At 43.1% G+C, this 18,138-nt stretch overlaps 1 protein-coding gene and 1 long non-coding RNA gene across 2 annotated transcripts; both read left to right on the plus strand.

The window, feature by feature from the left end:
• The first annotated feature begins 428 nt into the window (after nt 1-428).
• On the plus strand, nt 429-7,353 carry LOC112532686. The gene has a single exon (XM_025151899.3). It carries the CDS (start codon nt 2,067-2,069, stop codon nt 3,717-3,719), a length of 1,653 nt encoding a protein of 550 aa, XP_025007667.1. The 5' UTR covers nt 429-2,066; the 3' UTR covers nt 3,720-7,353.
• On the plus strand, nt 429-14,767 carry LOC121111143. The gene is made up of 2 exons (XR_005860802.2): nt 429-568; nt 4,418-14,767. It is a non-coding gene; the product is annotated as an uncharacterized LOC121111143 (long non-coding RNA).
• The last annotated feature ends 3,371 nt before the right edge of the window (nt 14,768-18,138 follow it).

Consider the following 18,138-nt stretch of genomic DNA (forward strand, 5'->3'; position numbering starts at 1 on the left):
TCAAGTGCCATAGCCTGGAACTCCCAGGTAAACAAAGATGCGCTACAGGGGCTTTGATGTTGGAAGTGGAAGGGGTTCTGTGGACTAACTGTAAAAAGAACACTACCACAGTAGCTTCTACGCTGTGCAGGCAGATAATTTTGTGAATGAGCATCGATACTGTGAATGTACCTTAAAAGTGGCCAGCCTCACGTGCTTGAAATAAGAGGATCTCCAGTGTCTGCTGCCAGTGAGAACACCTTGATGGGCTCCTGATGTGAGCAGAGCATTTTTGCATGTCTCATGTTGTATGCGTAGCGAGGGAAACGAGGTGTGACGCGTGCAGGTTCCCTATGCCACCTGTGTGTTATGCCACCTGTGTGTGCCAAGTGTAGCTTCGTGATTGGAGGAAACACTTGTATTTAAACACGTAGCCTATAGCAATTAACGCCATTTGCCTCACTTACTCCTGGGGTCTGCGTGAGCATCTGGCCCCGACCTGGTAAAGGGTCGGTTTTGCCCAGCAGTAAGCCCTACACGTGGACAGAGGACGAACACCGGACGAGCGAACGGAGACCACATGCAACAAGTGGTGACCCCGACGTGATCTGTCTGCTGAGGGTGGCTGCCCGGCGTGCCCGTGACGCGGAGAAGAGCCTGTGAGGTGGCGGCAGGTCGCGCACGGAAGACGTACTGCGGTTAAGAGCCTGCGAGGTGGCGGCAGGTCGCATGCGTAACAATGGACCAAGTCATTAAGGTACTTGTGCAGTTTTGTAAGGACTACTGTGGAAAATCTACTCCTTCCCGGAAGGAGATCGCGACAGTTTTGTCGCTATTAAATGAGCTGGGGGAGCTGGACTCTCCCTGCCACATTTTGGATTCGAGTAGGTGGGACTTGCTCACCTCGGCGCTATGCCAGCGCGCCATGGCCAGTCAGAAGGCTACGGAACTTAAAACGTGGGGACTGATGTTAGGAGCCCTTAAGGCGGCCAGGGAAGAGGACAAACTTGGCGCGGTCATGAGCGGGGAGGGAGCTTCGGGGAGCGGGTCTTTGGAGTTTTGCAGGTCCGGCGCTCAGACCACAGCGAAAAAAAACGGCGACGGAGAGAGAGGAAGATTGCGAGAAGGACAAAGAAGAGTCGCAGAGGCTCGGGGGGGGTGCAACGACGCCGACGGCCCCTCCTAATTCTATTGCGCTGTCGCCGCCCCCGCCCTACCCTAAGCAGCCGTTATATCCTTCCTTGGCAACGACATCGGAGCAGGGGGCGGGACCATCCCCAAAAGGAAAGGAGGAGGGGAGACTTAAGCTTACTGATTGGGGGCAGATCAAAGAGGAAGTGGCACAGAAAGGCCTGGCGGCAACTTATACACTCCCAGTTGTTGTCTCAGAGGAGGGAGGCCCAGTCTGGGTCCCGTTGGACCCAAAGGGGGTAGCAAGGATGATTGAGGCAGTAGAAAAGAAAGGGCTGAAATCGCCATTGACGATGAATGCCCTTGAGGCCCTCACAGCATCGGGCCCAATGCTGCCTTATGATATTGAAAATTTAATGCGCATGGTGTTGAAACCAGTGCAGTATACGCTCTGGAGAGAGGAGTGGCATACCAAATTAAAACAAATGCTGATTACGGCGCAGGGTGATCAAAGAAACCCCATATATGGGTCCGATATACAGAGATTAACGGGCAATGCACCAGGTCTGCTGACCCCTCAAGCACAAGTTTGTCAACTTAGACCAGGATAGTTGATAGCGACTACGGACGCTGCAATAGACGCGTTCCGAAAGCTTGCAAGGAGTGCTGAGCCCACTACTCCGTGGACAGAGATCGCGCAAGGCCCCACAGAGCCGTTTCAGGAGTTTGCAGACAGACTAATTAAGGCAGTGGAAGGCTCGGATCTGCCCAGAGCAGTTCACGGTCCCGTCATCCTGGATTGCTTGTATCAGAAGTCCAGTGAAGGGGTGCAGGGGATTTTGCGAGTGGCGCCGGGGAGGCTCCAAACCCCTGGTGAGGCCATCAAGTAGGTCCTAGATAAGCAAAAGGCCTGTCCGTCTGTGGCAGGGGAGGTAGCTGCGGCGGTAGCAGGAGTGATGATGGCCTGTAGGGAGGCGGACCATCATAGTGCGGACCGACAGTTAGGACCTTGCTTTAAATGTGGTCAGGCGGGCCACATTAGGGCCCAGTGCAGAATGGGTGCGGGTGGAAGCGTAACATGTCAGCAGTGCGGGCGGAGGGGTCATACAGCACCACAATGCAGGGCCCGTAGGCCTCCACGCCAGGGAAATAACAACGGGAGACAGTCCGAGCACGGTGACTTCATTTTTCGACCTATGCAGGCCCCTGACCTAAGTTTACCCATGGCGGCGCTGTCTCTAAGTACCCATGAGCGCCCTCTGGTGAAAGCCACTATTTCTTGCACCAACCTCCCGCTGGATTTTCAAGGCCCTCGATCTATCTTTGTCACTGCCCTCATAGATTCCGGCGCCGACGTTACTGTGGTCGCGGAAACAGAATGGCCATCCTCGTGGCCCGCGGAGGCCTCGCAGTCTATTTTGGGGGTTGGAGGGGCGACCCCCTCACGCCGGTCTACCAATGAGGTACAAGCGGTTGTGATTAACAGGGATGGCTCCTTAGAGAAACCGGCGTTGCTTACACCATTGGTGGCGCGTGTCCCCGGAACTCTTCTGGGGCGGGATTTCTTGCAACAGATAGGCATTCCACAGTATCCTCTGAACACCTTCAAGGGATACGTCACTAATGTTACTGCTTGCGATAACGACGCCGATTTAGCCAGCCAAACAGCATGCTTGATACAGGCTCTAAATACAACCCTCCCTTGGGACCCCCAAGAATTGGATATTTTAGGGTCCCAGATGATCAAGAACGGAACAACACGTACGTGTGTTACCTTTGGTTCGGTGTGCTATAAAGAGAACAATCGCAGTAGAGTCTGTCACAATTTTGATGGGAATTTTAATGGGACTGGTGGGGCAGAAGCAGAATTGCGTGACTTCATAGCAAAATGGAAAAGTGATGACCTTCTTATAAGACCCTATGTCAACCAATCATGGACGATGGTAAGTCCAATAAATGTAGAGAGTTTTTCAATAAGTTGTAGATATTGTGGATTCACCAGTAACGAGACTCGTTACTATAGAGGGGACCTTTCTAATTGGTGTGGTTCAAAAAGGGGAAAATGGTCAGCGGGGTACAGCAACGGGACAAAATGTTCCAGCAACACAACAGGTTGCGGTGGTAATTGCACGACGGAATGGAATTATTATGCATATGGGTTTACCTTCGGGAAACAGCCAGAGGTGTTGTGGAACAATGGGACTGCTAAGGCACTCCCCCCAGGTATTTTCTTGATTTGTGGGGACAGGGCTTGGCAAGGCATCCCGCGTAATGCCTTGGGAGGGCCCTGTTATCTAGGACAATTGACTATGCTCTCTCCTAACTTTACCACCTGGATAACATATGGGCCGAACATTACGGGTCACTGCCGTAGCAGGCGCTCGCTGAGTCGTCTCTCGCCTGGCTGCGGTGATGAGCTACAGCTATGGAGTGTGACAGCCCGGATATTTGCTTCTTTCTTTGCTCCTGGTATAGCCGCAGCACAGGCCTTAAAGGAGATCGAACGATTGGCATGTTGGTCGGTTAAGCAAGCAAATTTAACATCATTAATATTGAATGCGATGCTGGAGGATACGAGCAGCATCCGGCACGCAGTGTTGCAGAATTGAGCAGCCATCGATTTCTTACTCCTGGCGCAGGGACACAGGTGTCAAGACGTGGAAGGGATGTGTTGCTTCAATCTCAGCGATCACAGTGAGTCCATTCACAAGGCGCTCCAAGCCATGAAGGAACATACAGAGAAGATACGGGTGGAAGATGATCCCATAAGGGACTGGTTTACGCGCACGTTTGGTGATCTAGGAAGGTGGCTCGCGAAAGGTGTTAAGACGCTACTGTTTGCCTTGCTTGTCATAGCCTGTCTATTAGCTATCATTCCATGTATAATCAAGTGCTTTCAGGATTGTCTATCGAGAACAATGAATCAGTTTATGGATGAACACATAAAATATCATAGAATTAGGGAGCAGTTGTAGGTTCCGAACGCGATGTGACGGGAGCTATCGGCATAGGGAGGGGGAGATGTTGTATGCGTAGCGAGGGAAACGAGGTGTGACGTGTGCAGGTTCCCTATGCCACCTGTGTGTTATGCCACCTGTGTGTGCCAAGTGTAGCTTCGTGATTGGAGGAAACACTTGTATTTAAACACGTAGCCTATAGCAATTAACGCCATTTGCCTCACTTACTCCTGGGGTCTGCGTGAGCATCTGGCCCCGACCTGGTAAAGGGTCGGTTTTGCCCAGCAGTAAGCCCTACATGTGGACAGAGGACGAACACCGGATGAGCGAACGGAGACCACATGCAACAGTCTCAAAGGGAATTCCTAAAGGTTTCTTCATCTTTAATGAGAAAAATGGCCATGCAGTGCTCTTGAACCAACTTACTTCCATACCTAGTCAGGTCAAAGCAAAGTTCTGTCTGCACTGTCTTACCTGGAGCCTACTGGAAGACCTTCTTGCTACAGCTACAAGAAGCACTGTGTCCACAGGCTTTCATTTTGATGGAGGAATTCAAACTCCTGGAGTGCATTCGGAGAAGTTTCCTGGCCTAGCTATCAGACAAACCAACCAGAGGAGAAGCATTACCTGACCAGACACTCACCATACAAAGGAGATCATTAAATATATTAAGAGGTACTGTGAGCTGTAGTGATAGTGCTCTGATTATGTTTGTGATCTCAAGGAATATGGGCATGGCAAAGAACAGAGACAGGACTCCGCACTTCAGAAGAGTGATATTCCAGCTGTTTAAGGAATTACTGGATGAGATCCCCTGGGAAGCTGTCCTCGGAGACAGTGGAGCAGAGCAGAGCTGGCAGCTCTATAAGGACACCTTTCTGACAACATAAGAGCTCTCTGTCCCTCAGCATAAGAAATCAAGAAGAGGAGGGAGGAAACCAGCAAGATTGAGTGAGGACCTGCTGGTCAAAATGAGAAATAAGAAGGAAATTCACAGTTAATGGAATCAGGAATGAGTGGCCTGGAAAGAATACAGGATTCCATCTAGACATGAAGAGATGGGATCAGGAAAGATAAGGCACAGATGGAACTGCATTTGGTGAGGGATGGGAAAAATAAGATGGTGGAATAGAACCTCCTGGAAGCTATCTTAAGACACATGTGAGGCAAGGTGATCTGTGACAAAGAACATGGTCTTGTCATGGGCAGATCACACCTGACCGATCTGGTGGCCCTCTACGATGGAGTGTTGGCATCAGTAGAAGAAAGAGGAGAAACTGGTATCATCTAACTGGAATTCAGCAAAGTATTTGATACGATCCCACACACCATCCTTATCCCTAAATTGGGGAGATATGGACTTGAAGGCTGGACTATTCAGTGGATAAGGAATTGGTTGTACAGCGTCAGCCAGAGGGTTGGGGTCAATGGCTTCAGGTGATGAGTGGTGTCCCCCAGGGGTCTGTCCTGGGACCGGTGCTTTTCAACATCTTTATCAACAACCTAGACAGTAGGATTAAGAACACTCTCAGCAAGTTTGCTAAGCTGAGTGGTGCAGTTCATAGAACAGAAATAAGGGTTGCCATCCAGAGGGACCTGGGCAAGTTTGAAAAATTTTGAGAAACTCCTTGTAGGAAGTTTATGCATGATAAATGATTATGATATCTGAGTTCCAATTGGGGAACACTGCTGTATTTGTGATGACTTGCTAGGAGTGTGTCATTTTAGATCTTGGAGACCTGTCTTTTGTAATGGGAGCCTGCAAATGCCCCCAACAAATTCTTGTCACTGGAGCTGAACAGATCATCTGCATAGTGAACTGTTAGTGCATAAACTGATGTTTCCAGATACCTGCGGTAGATATCAATTAAACCACAGAAATCTAATTGTACTTTACAAGAGCTGTAGCACTGTACTGACAATTAATTTCAAATACATTAATGGACTTAGAGATAGGTGCCTGTACGACCACGTGGAAATCCAAGAGCAGTACTACCTTGAATTCTTTCTCAAAAATGAGAGTTATTGTGGCCACGTTGTTCCTTGGGCTGTGACCCTTACAGTGATCTTACATTGGTTGATGGTTGTCTTTCTGATCTGAGAAAAGATAAACTAGATAAAATTCCTAAACAAATAAGAGTAGCTTACTTTTGTGTTGGATTTTACATGATACAGATGTCCTTCTTACATTCCCTACTTCCTTTTGCTTGTTCCTAACATGTGCATAACAATATGACAGCCATAAATTGTCATGACACTTAAACATAAAGCACCATTTAAGTCCTTTATCTTATCTGCTACTTGGTTCAGGTAAATAAGAATAATTAATGGCAGCTACACTACCTATAATCGTTGTTATGGCTCTGAATTAGCTGATTTTCTGTTCCAGAACCCCAGGGTGAGAGGCAGAATGCTGGGGAGCATGAGGGAGAACTTACCGAGTGTCAGCTGAGATTCTGTGTATGGAAATGGATGTTAGTGAAGGTTAGGACCTAGGACTAGGACAAGGACTGCTATCGCTACTGCTTTATTTCTTGTAGTCTGCAGTGCAGAAACAGTGAGCAATCTGAAAGACTGACTGGCAGTGAGAATCATAGGGAAGAGGAAAAAAAGGGACAAGGAACATATAATGCTCCAACCCTCCTCCCCACCTCCAAGTTAATTCAGTGTGGGCTTTTCTTGATCAAAGTTCCTACCCCACAATATATTGTAATTTATGTGTGTCTGAGGCGTACAGTAATGCTGAGCTAATGTGGTTTTGTACTTAAGTAAACATGTTTTCAGAGTTGCTAATGCATGACAGAAAGTGCTGGATCGAAGTCTTTCCTGAATTAGAAGAAAGAAAAACAGCTATTATAAAAGGAGAAGTGTGCCTGACTGAGTAATGCTGTATCAGAAAGTCTGCAAACAAGTATCTTAGTCTTTGATAAGGATCTATTTTTATTAATTCCTGGGCTGAAAACCAAATATCCCTTTTTAACCTGGGATGTTCTGTAGAGCACACAGCTAGTGCTTTTCAAATTTTTATCCTGTTTCGTAAGGGTGGTAAAAGACAATCCATTTCAGGCTTTAGGAATGTAAGACACAAACATCCCAAATAGGTTTTTAATTAAACATATATTACCTTAGTTCATGATAAAAGAGTAAACAGTGATATGTACTGTTATGGGTAGGATATAAATCAAATACAACTACTATATTTCCATATCTAGTGGAGTCTCAGCATTTTTTTAATCTGTTTATCATGCAACTGATTAATATATCATTAAACAAAAAAGGCATGTTATTTCTCATTGTGAAAGGTCCTTTCATAATGTTCTTCTGGAAATCTACTTGGGTAGAGGAGTATATCTGCATACGTGACAGCACAGACATGAGGTCTAAGTCCTACCATTAGTGGCATTTTCCTGCCATTCTCTTAAAATGAGATAGTGAAATAAAATACTGACTTTGTTTGATGTATTTTTTATGTATGTTCTAAAGCACTTCATCTGATAAACTATCATGAGAAATGGACCTTCCATAGCATTTCCTAATACAGCACATGGTTTGGATCTATAAAGTAAACCACAATAAGAAAACCACGTGTTAACAGTGTGGGAACACCAAGAAGAGAAACCTTTCTTGCTGTGTTTTCAATATGAGATTTCTAGATAGACTAGCACCACTGATGTCTCTTTCATCAGTGAGATAGATCCCCATGCTTGGTCAGAGTAACAAAGACAGCTTGAACCAGAAAAGTTAGAAAATGGAGTGAAGTATGGGGAAGGAAGCTTTGATGTAAGCTGATGAGCTCAGTGGGTATTTCATGGGTTCATGTGTATAGTATCCTCATACTATAATGATGGAGAAGTTTGAAACTGAAAAACAAACATATCCAACAAATCTCAGAGTAAAAACCCAAGTGGCAGAATCCCTACTTTCCCAGAGTTATGAGAAACACCGAGTTACACGCTGAGGATCCAGACATCAAGCCTCAGACAGCATTAGACGATTTCAAATAAAAGCTATCCAGTGCAAAAATAACAGTGATGGCTTAAGAAGTCCTTCAACCTTCAAATCACTAGGGAAAAGAGGAGATTATTTTGGAGATGTAATACTGTGCGCTCAATCTGATTTTTCCATTCTTCTCTGGACAGCCACTGCTAAAGGCAAGATAAATTTACCTGAAAGACCTTCTAAGTTACCTTGTTGGCTTGTTTTTATCTTCTTTTTTCCTAAATGTAAGTGTGAAAACAAGTAACACCTCACAATTTGCAGACAGGGAAGAAATGAGTGTAAAGAAAATGCAGCAGATGTGAGCCAAGACAGCGTCAGCTAGAGCTTCCTCCTTGAGTGTAGACCTGATGCCAGCAGACGGGTAGTAATTTTGTGACAGTATAAAAACTCATAGTCACTGAGAGGGTACAAGCACTTCCTAAATACACACACACAAAACACAATCAAATCATGAGAGTGGCTGGACCACAAGATTATCCACTGCTTGAAGCGAATGAAGTCAATGTGAGAGATAAGAGTATTCCGACTTAAGCACATGCTTAAATTTATTAAGGCACTTAAAGTTAGGTGCGTGCTCAAGTGCTGTTACTTGAATGACAAGTGGGTTTAAAGCATTTTCCCAAGTTGGGACTTTGCAACATTGATAGTCAGCTATGCAACTGGTGAAACTTAAAATAGATGCATGCACACACAAAAATGCAAAAAAGAGAGTTTCTTTTTATGTCTGTCTGCTATGCTTAGTGGGCTTTCTTGGCTAAGTCTGAGCTAAATATTACTGAAAATAGCATAGTACTGTAGTTATTTCAAAGCACTGTCTGTATTTGTTCTGTGCACTGGGTGGGCAGGAAGCTTCATTTCATAAATCACTTTCAACGAGACAGTAGACTATAAAAAGGGAGCGTTTTTTTCCCTTCAGTGTTTTTCATTCTCAAGGTTCTGATCTGGTACAGCCTACATACTGGGAAAAGTTCAAAAAATGTTTCCCACTGCTCTGCAGACCTTCCCTTGCACACAAGGGATCTAGGGAACCACCAGCAGGCACCCCGTGCTAGTGAGTCCCCCAGGTCACGGTGCTTAACTTGCTATGAGGCATTTGTCAGCAAAACTGCCGAAGCATCGTCCCATTCCCAGCTCCATGGAAAGGCCTCCACAAGAAGTTTCACAGCGCACTGTCTACACAGGGAACCTGTCTGGTCAAACCATTGTCCAGCAAAAGAAAACAGGTTGGTTTTCATGGGAGACGTGCAGAGATGTGCAGGAAGGAGCAGTAGGGGAAAAGGGGTGAGGAAGAGGGGGGGAGAAAAGCTCGAATGATCCATCATTTCTCCTTATAAATTATTTGTTAAAACTTTGTTAGATTGAGCTTTACACTCAAAAAGGAGCCAAATGCTCCTTGTGGTACTTACTGGGAACCAAAGGGTAAGAGAGACAGATATAGTCATTCACCTGCAGCAAGGGAAAAGTTGCTGCCTGATTCAACCCACTGAGTCACAACTTTTCCATTTAATATTAATAAAAATGGGGTTCCGCACACCAGTACCTAAAATGCGCCCCTCAGTTTTGGCACTATCTGTACATGGGTTTCTAAAGTACTACAGAGAAATAGTATCACTGAGTGAGTGGGCTCTACTTAGGTTGGTTGTTTCTCCCCAGCCAGCCGAACTTCTACAGAACAGGGTTTAGGAAGCTCAGGAAATTCACACCTGCTACATGTCACACCAAACATAATACAGGAACAGCCATACCGAGTCAGGGCCTCAAATCATCCTTTTAAGTCTCTGTTTGTGACTGTCCCCAGAGCTGAAGGCCTCAATAAAGCACAACCAGCAATTTTAGCAGAAGCCTTTCCCTGGGCTGCCCTCCCATCTATTGGCACTCCACAGCTCACCAGTCTCCTGACCTAAAAGTTGCAAACAAGCTGCTTGCTGTTTCCCACCCAGAAAGCTTCACACTGTTTTGGAACAGCACATGTCTTCCATGTTTGCAGTAAGTCCCCATGCCAGGTCCAAAGCAGGACTCACTGTGGACTCGCTCTGCATTTGGTGTCAGTGGGTTTAGAAACACATTCCTCAAGTGCAGCACACTACTAGGGTTCTTGCAGTTCAGGGATTAAAACAGCTGCAAAGGCTCACTCTGATCAGAGTGAATCTATTTTATGTATTCTCCAAGAAGTTTAATCTTCTATTTTTTTAAAGAACAGATTGCTCTCATTTTGGCAGAAAAACTTGTGTAAGGAGCTCTGGGACAAACAATAGCAAACTTGGAATGCTTAATTTTGAAGCAGGATTTACTATTCTTTTTACCCTACAAACTCAGTCTATGAAGGGGTAAAACATGGTTGCTTAAAATAATTGTAATTACTCCTCCAGTTGAATCCAATCAGGTGGAATGGATACTTAAGCAGAGTGTTAATTATGATACCACCGATGCTAGAGAAAGAAACCTAACTAAAATCTAAGGCTACGTTCAGTTTACTGCATGGATTACACACAGGATTACACTTTAAAACCACTGCAAGGTTGAATGATTTGTTTCAATCCAAATACCATTTTTTTGCACAGTATTAAGGGAAATTTTGGAACTGGTAAGCAAGGTAGTCCACAGGATTGTCCGCAGAGTACTTTGAATTTGCAAGTAACCATTTGTAAATACCATTTTGTAGACACCAAAACAGAAGCAGCAGCTGGACATTGAACCTAAATTATTTTCAGTTAGGCTGATGCAAGCATGCATACTGCTTTCGTTAGCTGAGACTACTCCAGCATGTAAGACAACTTGAAGAGAGTTCATGGCAGATTACCACCCTTGAAGTTTAGATTAATGCTCCATATTTAGAACAAAGATGCACTGGAGGAATAATTTTTAAAAAATTATTCCAACTCCAGCTTTCTATGATTCTAACTACTAGCAACCATTAGCAACTTGCAAGGCTTGCAGGAATTCTCAGTCTGAATGCAACACAACTCCAAAGCTTTTCCTTCTGCATGGCAGTAGTACTCACTGACCTCAGCCAGAATTTCTGAGGTTCTCTACTGTTGTTGAGATCTCTCTTTGTTGCATTAACTGATTCTGCCTCAAAAGGGAAAGTGCCCTTTATAGGCAGATTAAAACTTTCAATTCTCTGTGGTAATTATTAAATGAATCATGAAACTAAGGCTGCCAGCTGTGCCACGTTAAATTGCACTCTCCCACGTTCAACATTCTCTTGCTGAGCTTAGCTCAGAAAGTTTGTCATTGGATTTCCATGAATTTTCCAAGTATTGAAGTTTGCTTTTAAATTCTCTTGCAATCATGCAATCCACACAATAAGACTAAGCACTGTAATTTGATTAACAGAAAATGAAAATGAGCTATCTAGAAAACAGTTTTAGTGGTGATATATTGGCTAACTTCTGTGTGGCTCATTTTGCATCACTGTGCTCAGAAATAAAATGAAGTCTTTGAAAATTAAAGCCAGAAAAATCTCGCCCCAAACCAAGACTCTGAAATGTAAAATTATTAGTTCAAGCTGAGTGATAAATGGCAGAAGTTTTCTGTTTTCCACAATGGTGTAAACAGCTAGTTCAGCAGTGTTGTTGCTATTGTTACGTATTTAAAGTTGAAACCTGCTATTATATATCACATTACAAAAAAGAGCTCTAGGTTAGACAACATTTCAGCTTTTCTGTTCCTTAGACTTGGATCTCAGGCCTAAAGGGAATATATGTAAGACTGTAGGTTATCACATTTTACATAATAATTTTGTCCCGTATATCTTGATGGGTGGGGTGTAAAGCTATTTTTCCCTACTCTCCTGAACATGCTAGAATAGTGGATTTACATCTTGATTTTCCGTGCATCTGTAGAAACATTCATTGTACCACACATCACGTTTCGAGATCTGGATATGCTACATCGTATTCTGTCTGAACTCAGGTTGTCCATTATCATAGAATCACAGCATCACCAAGGTTGGAAAAGACCTCTAAGATCATCCAGTCCAACCATCCACGTATCACCAGTATTTTCCACTAAACCATGTACCCTGATACAGCACCTAAACATTTCTTGAACACAACTGTTCTCTTATTATTCTCTTGAAGCCAAAACTACCTGAAAAATGCTGTGGCTTGGAAAATGCACATTTTATCATTGAGATGTCACATGAGACTTCGTCGGAATTACTGTGAACTGCACAACCCTACTAATTGCTTTTAAAATAGTACCACTGAAAGTCATCTGCTGAGCCAGCCTTGCAAGGCACATTGAGCTCTGAGTGCTGAAGTGTGTGGCACAGGCAAGTCCCACCATGGAAACATGATTCGAGACCTTCAACAGGAGGAAATATCTTCCAGCAGGGAGAGATAAAGAGGAGCACTGCATCACTCACAGTTTCTCTGCCAAGGGAAGCCTTCAGGAAGCAGTCTTCCTTTTGCTCAGAAAATACGAAACAACGCTATGAAAGCAATTTAAGGAACTATCTGGGAAGCAGCTTAAGGAAAAACACCACCTCTCCCATGTAGACAGTTAAGGCACTGTGTTTACAAGATGCGTGCTGAGCTCCCCTCTGGCTTAGCTGAGTGGAAGAAGATGACCAGTCTAAATATAGTAAAAGGAGATGCAGTGTGTTACATACAGCCCATGTAGCTTGTTCAGTCGAGATTAATTCAATGAGGCAGACAGGAAGGTGACATGCATGGCTGGAGTGTCTTGGTCATTTTAAAATCAGTGTTTTACATCTAGATTTCCACTGCCCTAGAATTCTTTGAACTGTTTCTACGCTTGATATGATTTTCCCATATGAAGTGTTCAAGACCTAAGAAAATGTAACAGAAAGGGCCTCTTAAATCTACATAACTCACTCTGCAAATACAGGACTGGTCTATAAACCTGCCCACTTCAAGGCTATTGCACACATTCCCTGTTTTAGAACCTGCAGAGCCAGTATCCTCACTCTCTATTCTTAGCTCAACGTTTCATACATCTTATAAAAGCTGCCTAGATGTGCACTCAAAAATCACTCCATTTTAATTTGAACCCAGTTTAAGTTATTGAGTAGCCAGATGCAATTAATCAAACAATACCTCTCTCCCTGATGAGATGACATTCTCCACGCATCACTCACATCTTCCTAACGAGAGGGGCCTAGTTCAAGATAGGTATTTATACAGTAACTGACATCTCTGTTGATAATAAACTTACACTAAACGAGCTTTTCGAAATCATAAATCTCTATCTTAAAGTGTTCATCCCCTTTTCATTCCTACTGAACTGAGAGGCCAGCAAGCTTGCAGTGTGTTTCATAACTTTGATTGCTCGTGCTGTTCACTTTCTGATAAACTAGAGAATCACCATTTCTCTTTTGTCTGAGGCATATTTTAAGTAGAGCTTGTTAGGATGAGGAGATGATAACCCAGCTGCCTGCTCACATTTTCTCACAACACAAAACAACACAGTAGTAACCTATTTGTTGCATTTCCTGCTTAAACACATGGATCCATTTTGGAAAGAGTTAAAGGAAATTTTAAAGTTGCTGATACTCTTGGAAGCTGCTGATTCTGCTCTGGGCTACAACAGCTTATGAAAGGAGGACAACAGAGATCAGACCAGAAAAGAAAGGAAAAGGACAGGGAGGTGATGGAGAGATGGCAGAGCTGTGAGGCAACGCATTCTGTAAACTGTTTCCTCCTGTGACTTGCTGGAAGGTATAATCAGTCATCCGCTGCTCGTTTTTGTGTGTATGGTGTGTGTGTGTGTGTGCATGTTTTTTTTAAACACCCATTGCAATCCCTCAAGACTACACTCCTAGTTTTACTTTTTTTGGTGGTGATAGTGTATGTTTGTGTAAGGGGTGTCAGGGGACTGAAATTGTGATACCAACTAGCAATTTGGGTGTGTGGGTGAAAATTAACTGTTGTAGTTGGTTATTTTATGGGCCCAAAATATGGCTGTTAAAAACCCCAACATTCACCATATGAGCTTTCTGTATCCAGACCATAAAATGTCTGGGATACATAGACGGGATCCAAGCCGACTTCCTGCCATGAAATTGTGCTTCACTAATGATCACTCCAGCCTGTTTTCTAAACTTGGAGACCTCTTGTTTTCCCTAGAGGATACTACATTGTTTGTCTTTGGGAAAAAGTGTTTGTGTGCTACAATTACGAAGTTTATAGAACTTAAAAATTCACCCGAAATGGGACTACTACTTTACACATAGTTCAACTTGGGTACGAAAAGGAAAAATAAAGCTACATTCAAAAGCTGCAGGAAAGCACAAAGGTAAGGGGTGAAGTTGTTGTCTATCAAAAATATATTTTAACTAAGTGCTGTCAGTTCTCTGATGGACAGGAGTCTTTCTCCTTCCCCGCACCCTCGTTATTCCTCTCTCAAATGCACCATTTCCCCAACGTACCCAGACACTGCTTTCCTAATCAAATATTTGAAAAGATGTCACTTTTATACTAGGATATTCTATGTATTATTATATAGAATATATACAATAACTTACATATCCTTTAGTTACATTATATATACTTATATATGCTAGATACTGCACCTTCTGAACTGCTGTTCAGTGAGCCTCTATGGAGAGGCTTCTGAAACTGCATCTCCGCTATCTGATGGATTGCAACCCAAAGATCTCAGTTGAAAGTACTCATGCAATATGCAAAGAGACTTCGTACAAAGCAAAACAGAATAAAATTTTAAATGCAAAAATACACATTCCTTCCTTCGTGTCTCAAAGTACACTGAGAAAGTGTATCATCACTACCCTCGTTAGGGCTCTGAGCTGCCTTTGGAGAGGCCAGTCATTTCTATGTACGTATGCTTGGGAGACTGCAACGGAAAGAGTGTGAAAAGGTCAGATCAGAAAAACGACCAGGGAAAGAAGCAGGTACCTCAGTGATGTAATTACCTGTGGCTTAGGCGCTACCTGGCGGTGTTATCTAAAAGCTAAATACATTTTTAATAATTTTGATTAATCAGGGTATTTTTCTAGTGCTAGAAGGATCTATATTTAAATTTCAGCTCAGCTGTGGCTTTGAGGGTCAAATACAACATTTTTTTTATTTCTTTTAATTGGGAAAGTAGGGTAATTAATGCCATGGATGGGCGTATGTGACATACTGAATGCTGCATTATGCACAGTAAACACGAGTGACTGCGGCCACAGTGCAGGAAATGCAGAAAGCAAGGCTCTTCTTAATTCTGTTCACATACTTTAAAATATAGTTGCGTGTATATATAAACAAATCTATATATATTAAATTCAAATTGCATTGGCTCTCATGCAGACTCGTGCAACTGTCAGAGTCACATATGATGCTCCATAAAACACAGTGCTAGTTAAGATAGTTCCCTGCTTCTCTGGCTGCTCACACCTGAGGAATGAAAACACTTTCCAGCAACATATAATTCAGAGTAGTTTGGATGAGATTTTTAATTTGGTCACTCCCTCTACTGGAGACTTTTTGCCTAGGTCTTATTCAGATGTTGATCACGTTATCAGGCAATGAACCCTCTCTGTAATTTTTCTTATAATTTCTTTAAAAAAAAAAACAAAGCTTTATTTAAGGCTGGTGTTGGTGGATTTTTGTTTGTTTGTTTTTAGGTTTCCAGAGTGCAGGTTGGGTAGAGCTCTACGTGCAGTGAAATACAATCAAATTGCTTGTCATGACTCTGTCCTAACACACGGTCACACAGTAAGGCAGTGAAAGCTTACTCCCCTATTCTTTTCAGTGTTGCTTGGTAAAAACCTGAAAACTGAGCAAAGGACATTGAAGGCTATATCACAAAGGGTTCTAGCTTAAGGAGCAGAGACGATGAGATTATTATGCATTTTTGTAACCTATTTGACCTTCATTGCCTAAACTGAGCAGACTGGGCTTGCTTTGAAGGCCTTACCACCTATGCATAATATCGAGCCTAGGGATAGATATGTGTAAATGGTAAAAGCCTAGACAAAGTGTAAGCAGAGTGCAATTCCAGCCTGCTTTGCTGAGGGATATTGATAAGATGCAGTAATATAAGCAATGGTCAAAATGTACCCCAGTAAATATAATTAATTCCTAACCTGACTAAACATTGCCGCCTCAGTCACAGAGATAGACTGATGCAAAACTTTTTTCATAGCTTAGTCTGCTATCAAAAATGGAAAGACTGGGGTAATCCATGAATGGTCTTGATGGGAAATAGTTAATTCCTATAAATTCAAAACCTTTTCAACAGAAAAACTACTCAATGACAGTACAGCATTTCTGTTGTTGTGATGTATTTAAACATCTGCCTCTTTGGTCACTCTCACTACAACACTAACCATGCTCAGAAATTGCACGTCTTGAGCACTGCAAGCTTTTCTTAGCTAGATTTGGTTAAGCAAGGACTGTGTTTAAGCCAGGGGCAAGCCTCTGTTAAACACAGGCATGCATTCCCAACTGTCTTGCTCTCAGATTGCCAGTGGAAGTTTTCATATCTCCTGCCTGGATTTTCTTCTGAGCTGCTTACCTCAGTTCTTGTTTGATGGAACACTTTTCAAGAGGCTGGTAGATGTTTCTTTGCCTTCTCCCTACTTCTCTCAGTTTCTTCTAGTGCAGTATAGCCTATCAGTCTTCCTGTGAAAGGACCTTCTCTCAGTGAAGGCATCCTGGGATCCAATACTCATCTTAATCCCATCTTGAGTTAGCATCATTTTGGAATTCCACCCTCTCTGTGGGATGAAAATCTTGTATTAAGCACATGAGGCACATAATAGGAGCCTATTATGTGCCTCGTGTGAATACTAAAATGTAAAATTTAATGTAAAAAGTCAGAACTTTGGAATTAGCAACAATTAAATCAAAAAGCTAGGGTACATTGTCCAGTGATACGAGGGCTTGCTAAAGGAGGTAATCCATGAATTGCAAGGAGTAATCCATGACGTTCACACTGCGTGTCACAGGCTTACCTTGCATCAGGGTAAGAGGATACTACGACAATTTGAATTTTGAAAAGGAAATAAGGGATTCTCACAAGATCTGCATTTCTATTTAATGTAGCGTAAGACCTGATATGGAAAAACAGGCAGCAAAAGACTTTGCTCTCCTTACTTATAGTTGAGAAAGCCTCAGAAATTAGAAGTACAGAGTAAGCATGTCTAATCCCTGACCAGGGTAAGGGTGTTGGAACTTGATGATCCTTGGGGTCACTTCCAAACCAAGACATTCTATGATTCTATCATCCAAGCAAGAACATTGGGCACATAAAGTTAAAATGAAAATTCCCAAGGTGAACATTAAGATGCTGAGAATAATTATAAAGAAGTGACTGGGGAAAAGATGGACTGAAAATGTTGAAAGAGTAAGCATTAAGTAGCATTGCTATTTTAAATGATGTCTAGACAACGGGTGATGGGATTTTAAAAAGCTGTTGATTACTCCTCATTGTAACATAAACCCAAAGTTCCGAAAGCTTCTGAGAAAAAAACTGGAACCCACCCAACATTTCTTGATAGCAATGGGAAATTTTCCACTGCTGTCCCTGAAGACATTTGCTCATGGACAGATACAAGAACAGGCTGTTAACGGTGATCGAACAGGAGATAATTTTCCTATTACGCTATGACTATATTAACAAACCAGCTAAATAACCTGTGATGAATCAGTGTGTAAAATCACACCGTCAACTCCAAGCCTGCTATACAGGTGGAGCCCTGCTGTGTACTTAGATCAAGCAGGAATTCTGGTGCAGAACAGGCTGGTTTGTTGCACATTTAGTAGCTGCAAAACATCTACAAATGTTATGTTAGGACACCTGAAACCACCAGCTGTACTGTTTCACACTGACTATGGTAGCTATGAAAAAAAAACCAAGAAGGCTTTAGGTAAAAGAAAAGGAAAACATGACACGAGGCACAGTAACATAAGACTGACTCAAGATGATGCACTAAGTCAGAAGGATAAGTAGCAGTGCATTATAACCTCAGGTAGCTGTCGGTCAAATTCTCTCAAATTGAAGTCTCCATGTTTCTCTTTGGTGTCAAAAGTTGATTTCTCCACCCAGAAGGGTGTAAAGCACTGTGAGCTGCTTCACTCTTCAAGTTGAAGAACATTGC

This window comes from Gallus gallus, chromosome 6, assembly GCF_016699485.2.
Source record: "Gallus gallus isolate bGalGal1 chromosome 6, bGalGal1.mat.broiler.GRCg7b, whole genome shotgun sequence".
NCBI classification, from domain to species: Eukaryota; Metazoa; Chordata; class Aves; order Galliformes; family Phasianidae; genus Gallus; species Gallus gallus.